At 39.9% G+C, this 5,578-nt stretch overlaps 1 protein-coding gene across 2 annotated transcripts; it reads right to left on the bottom strand.

The window, feature by feature from the left end:
* Positions 1 to 387: 387 nt before the first annotated feature.
* Positions 388 to 5,369, bottom strand: FAM180B (family with sequence similarity 180 member B). 2 transcript variants are annotated; one of them, XM_070931247.1, is made up of 3 exons: positions 5,255 to 5,369; positions 2,024 to 2,091; positions 388 to 837 (listed from the first exon to the last, which is right to left on the bottom strand). In XM_070931247.1, the coding sequence occupies exons 1-3, from the start codon at positions 5,340 to 5,342 to the stop codon at positions 388 to 390; spliced, it is 606 nt and encodes a 201-aa protein (XP_070787348.1). In that variant the 5' UTR covers positions 5,343 to 5,369. The 2 variants fall into 2 exon arrangements, 1 of the variants encoding a protein (XP_070787348.1); XR_011599701.1 differs by lacking the exons at positions 2,024 to 2,091; positions 5,255 to 5,369 and adding an exon at positions 1,916 to 1,926 and having other exon boundaries at positions 749 to 837.
* Between the last annotated feature and the right edge of the window lie 209 nt (positions 5,370 to 5,578).

Below are 5,578 nucleotides of genomic sequence, written 5' to 3'. Positions count from 1 at the left end.
AAGTTGCCAAGGTTGGAGATCCCTGCCCTAGAGGGAGAGGGAGAGCAGTGTCCAAGCTCCAGGGTCAGCCTTCTCTAACTTGGCATTCTCCATATGTGTCAGGATTACAAGTCCCAGAATTCTTTGTCGGACTAGTCATGACTGGGTGTTGTAAATTCTAGTATATCTCAAGGTCATTGGGAAAGGCTCTCCTAAATCAGATTACATTAAAGAACAAAGGACTGTCTACTGAAGTTGGGAAAACAAAGCAAGAAGATTGCTACTTTGGTCCATGCAGAGTCTCAGATAATGTTACAGAGATCAAAGAACTTCAAATGTATTTCTGTATTTTAGTGCGCATTTAATGGGGTGAAAGATGACTCAAGTTTTGCTCTTTATGCAGGAAAATCAGTTTCCTTGAGTCATAACGAAGCTGGGCTGATAGAATTTCTTCAATGCGCTAACATAGGCAGGCATTTCCTGCCAAGGCCTGGAGGCTAAATGTTGAACAGAATCAGTCAGTTCCTCAGGACAGAATTGTTTGCAGAGCTCCCGGAGGATTTCATTGACCAGCTGAGAGAAAAGGTTGATCCACAGATTTTTATCCAGGCCTTGGACAATGCGAATCTGGTAAGCAGTAAAGATAGTAGTGAAAACAAGCTGCTCAAATTCCTCTGGAGTGATCGGGGTGTCAGACTGAGAGAAATGATCCAGGTATTCTTCGATTCCTGATGGATTTTTGGGAATTTTATGCTGAAAGATCCAGAGTAAGCGCTTTGCCGGACGCAGAGTGGCGAATTCTTCATCTTCTATCTTGATGGTCTCGTTTGCCATAATTTCAATTCCTCCCCAAAGTAACTGAAAAAGAGGAAGTATGAGGGAATAGTGGAGACTTTTTCCAAGTCTCCAAATTTGGGCTTGGATGATATTCAGTGCTGAACAATGATCTAAGTTAACAGCCTGAACTGAACAAAACCATGCCAAGGGAAGCTCATTGTTCTAAAGCATGAAAATTGCTAACAGGATTAGGCAATGCTGAAACCAACGTGGTCAAAGCTGAATACTTATTTCCCTGTTAAATATTTTAAGTACATATGCAAAATATTTCATATGTATCAAATCCCATCATTTACAGTAATGATTAAAATATAAAATAATAATGGGAATAACAGGGAGATAGATAGACTAATAATTTAATAAATAAAAATGGATTTTTTTTTTTAAAAAAAAAAGGCTATGAAAAGACCAAGATTGGGAGACATCATCTATCCCTTCATATTCCTCCCCTTCAGAAGCAATCTAAGGTGCAGAGTTAGCTCCAGGATGCCATCTCGTGGCTCTTTGCTAAACGAGTGCCACAGGTCCCAGCCATCAAAGTTAATTTCACCAGTCCTTGAGCTGGCAGAACAAGTTAACAAAAGAAATGGGTGGGATTTTCTTATCTTTGTTTCCATTCATACCAGGCATTCCCTGTTGGCAGCAAAAGCAAGCACTGGCCACTCTCCTTAAGGTGGAATGAGGAGGGAGAGGACTCATTGTGATGCTTTGAATGAGGGGTGGGGTGGAGAGGTTTTAGCCACCGACCAACCTATCAAACAGCTCAAAAGTTTGTGATCTGCCAATTGCACTATTTATGAACCGGGATCTATAATGTGATGTGAAGCAGGAAAGACCTCTCCCTATGTTTTGGCAGTTATCCCATCTTGAAAATGAAGTGCCTTAATTAAAATAACAATTAACTTGAGATCCCTAGCTATACAAAGCTTCAATAAGCCCAGTGCTATGAAGCAAAACAGATTCTGTTAAAGAATAACAACAACCTGATCACATTCTGCAGAACTAGGAAACGAGGAAGAATCATCTGAATAGTAATATAAACTTGATCATCCAGTGATAGTAGCATACAATTTGGAGGCAAAAATCCACAAACACTTACTAGAGAAAAATAAGGAGGTCCCACAAGCAACTAGAATAATCCCACATTAGACAACTGTCCTGGATTTCCTCATTTTTCTGCTAAAGAGATGGATTTTGCTTATGTTACCTCTAATACGATCTCAGCATTCTCTTGAATATCTTTATCTGTACTGTTCTTAAGGTGAAATTGCTCATCTAGAAAATAGGAATAAAAATACATTTTGATTACAGGGACTAAGAAATAATATCCTTTGACCAATTTCCTTCATATCTGCAGTGATTTCTGATTTGCTTTTCTTGTTTGGAGATTTAAATAAAACAAAGTGTGATAAGCTCTAATAAAAAGTTAAAGCAATGATACTGTAATTCACCAAAGTTCCAAATCACTCCTAGTCACAGCTAGGTACCTAATGGGAACCTACAAAGTAAAAGAAGTATTAGCACTTAAAGTTGTGAGTGACATCACAAACGTATGGAAGCTTCATTGGCTGGCAGTTGCTTCATCTGATGCTTTGATGCAATCATTACAATCCTTAGAGCTTTGGGATTGTCTGGTTTAAGCAAAATATAGATAAGATAATTGGAATCTAAGCAGCTCTAACAAAGGCAAAGGCTTGGGCTTATCCCTACTGCCCTGACCATCACTAGACTAGATAGGCAAATGTTTTTGAGACAACATTGTCTCTATGACTTCCCCACTCACATCACAATGGTTGATAGTTACTTTAGAATTAGGAATTTAAAGTGCAGAGTTAACTACACAACTGCTGATGGAGCAAAATTATTTCTCACATTCTTCTTGGAAGCTACTAGGTCAGTGATGGCGAACCTTTTCGGCACCAAGTGCCCAAACCAGAACACATGTGCGTGTGCGTGCATATGCACCAGGGGTGGGTTCCACTTACCTTTACTACCGGTTCGCAATGGGAGTGTGCACGCTTCTGCGCTTGCACAGATCACCCATGATGACGGCGTGGTGGGTGGGTGGAACCTCCCCCAGTTTTATTATTTTTCTATAAACTGGACCGAACCAGAAGCAATCCACCACTGATATGCACGCGCCGGAAACCTAAAGATCAGCTGGCTAGCGTGTGCATGCCTGTTTTTTGGCTGTTTTCAGGCTGTTTGGGGGGACCGTTTTTCCGGGCTGTTTTCAGGCAGTTTTTAGGGCTGAAAAATGGCCCTAAAATGGCCCAGAAAACAGCCCAAAAATTGGCCTGAAAACAGCCCGGAAATGACCTGGAAAATGGCCCAAAAAACAGTCTGGAGACAGCCTGGAAAAAGGCCCAGAAAACAGTCTGAAAAAGACCCGAAAACAGTCTGAAAACGGCCTAAAAACAGCCCAGAAAATGGCCTGTTTTCAGGCCATTTTATGGCGCTACAGCACCCGCAAAGACCAGCAGGCTGGCGAGCATTACGCCGGAAACCAGAACAGCAGCTGGCGATGGCACACATGCCCATAGAGAGAGCTCTGTGTGCCACCTCTGGCACATATGCCATAGGTTCGCCATCATGGTACTAGCTAATAAATACAAAGAACAAATATAAATTGTTGTGTATCTTTTACTGCTTATAGAAAAAATACTGTATGGTGATCTAGATTTCAATCTAAATTCATTAACTTCAGGAATGGTTACTATTCAATAACTAAATCATGCACATATTTTTTTTTTAAGAAATCTATGCTTCCAGGGAGAGTTGCAGGCTCTTCGATCAAAGACAGATGTTTATAATGTTCAGTGACTTTTGGTTTGGAAAGCCATTTATTTTTTTCTAATATATAACTTTTGAGGCTCAAAGGCTGTGTTTTCTACATTCTGGTAAAATGACACTGAATAATTCTGTGTGAAGGCAGATTAAATCCTGACAGGTATCATCTCAGGCAGGCTGGCATGACTTTTAAAAAGAAAGTTGTCTCTGGAAAGTATTTCTTTGCCTCTAAGAGCCAAATAACATATTAAAAGTTCCTGAAATTCAAAATGACTAATTTTTAGAGCTTCTTACATCGTCCTCTTCATCTGTCCCAGATATAATTGTTTCATATTCCATAACCCATTTATAATTAAATCAAAATCTGTGTAATCATTCAGCATTCTTTATTTTTGAAAAGGAAGCGATCCGCAATTGAGATGTGATTTTAAAAAGAGAGAAGCAGCCAAACAAAAACTATTAGAAGTTATACATGGAGATAGATCCATAATTGTTTTTGTTTTATAATGTACATTGCCCAGAAACTTTAGTTGTGATGGGCGGCTGTAGAAATCAAATAAATGAATAAATATTCCTGGTTTATAAAAAAAAATCTTTCAAGGAAAATCTATCCGTGTTTATTCTAGATCTTAAACAGGAAAAAAAAATCTAATATCTTAAACAGGAAAATAAATGCCACTAAGATCTAAGATTATACATGAAGAATATTTGGGGTTTTCTTCTGTTAAAGTCAAAGGGCTGCATTTTAATTTCTAGTCTCACACTTTCAGGCATTTACAGTATAGCTGCATAAAAAGCAGCAAAACCATTAATGCAGATTCTCCTGACAGCCTTTCATAAAATCTGCATGTTCTGGAATCCTTTATCAGTTTAATTTGTTCCACGTACAATAAAAGCCTGGTGGCTTTCCTGCAAGAAAAATAACCTTTGCAAATATCTTTGCATTTGTTTCAGTCTATTAAGATTGCTTAGGGTTATATGGCAGGAACCAACAATTTCCTACACAGCTGCACATAATGGGAAGCTTTCAGGCATATGTTTTAACCCTCTAGTAACAGGAATGCAGGATTCTCTGCCCTTGCCCTTCTCCCATCTATACAAGTTACTCCAAAGATACTTTTCCAGAAGGCAACTGGACTTTGTTTTTTTCTTTGAAAATGCTTCACTTCTCATCCAAGAAGCTTCCTCAGTTCTAAATTAATTTAATTAATTAAACTAATTAATTTAGTGCTGGCAGAGGAGGCATGTTGCAGGCCCCATTCGAATCTGGCTGGTGGGGCCCCGGAGAAGAGCCTTCTCTGCCCTTGGCGCCTGCCCTTCGGAACATCTTGCCTCCTGGAGTGAGGTTGGCTCCAACCCTCCTGACCTTCCGCAAGAGCTTAAAGACCTGGTTTTGCCAGCTGGCTTGGGGCTCCAATGGAGGAGTTTCCCACTGGGGGTGGTTGATAGATTAATAACAGACCCTCTCTTATCCTTCCCACCCCCATTCCCATGTTTTAATTGGGACTCAGTATTTATGGTATTTTATTTAAAACTTTCGGCTTTTATATAGTTTTATCTTTTAATATTGTAAGCTGTCCAGAATTACCGTTTGGTAAAATGGGCGGCCAATACATTTTATAAAGAAATAAATAGACAAATAACCTACCTGTCTGGCTCTGGGATCCAGCAATCACAAAGAGAATCACAACTGCCCAGACAGAAAGTCTGAAGTGTAGCTGGAGACTCTGACCCATGTCGAGAAGAATCCTTGTCCCTTCTGCAGCCAAACACTTTGGGTGAAGATAATTCTGTTTACTGCAAATTCTTTCCCCTCTGTTCAATCCCAGAGGCCACTGCTGGAATAGTTTCTTTGCTCCAGTTCCAGTGCTGGGAAGAGTTTGCAGTAGACTTCTGTTCCCAAAAGGTAGTTTCCATCACAGTGCAAATGCTGAGCTTTCTGCCAACACCAGTCCCATGTATTTCCCACTTG

This window comes from Pituophis catenifer, unplaced genomic scaffold (assembly GCF_029215685.1).
Source record: "Pituophis catenifer annectens isolate HBS135680 unplaced genomic scaffold, rPitCat1.0.hap2 SCAF_1, whole genome shotgun sequence".
Classification (NCBI taxonomy): Eukaryota; Metazoa; Chordata; class Lepidosauria; order Squamata; family Colubridae; genus Pituophis; species Pituophis catenifer.
Note: the sequence above shows the minus strand (reverse complement) of the source record. Positions and strands in the feature narration are given on the sequence as shown.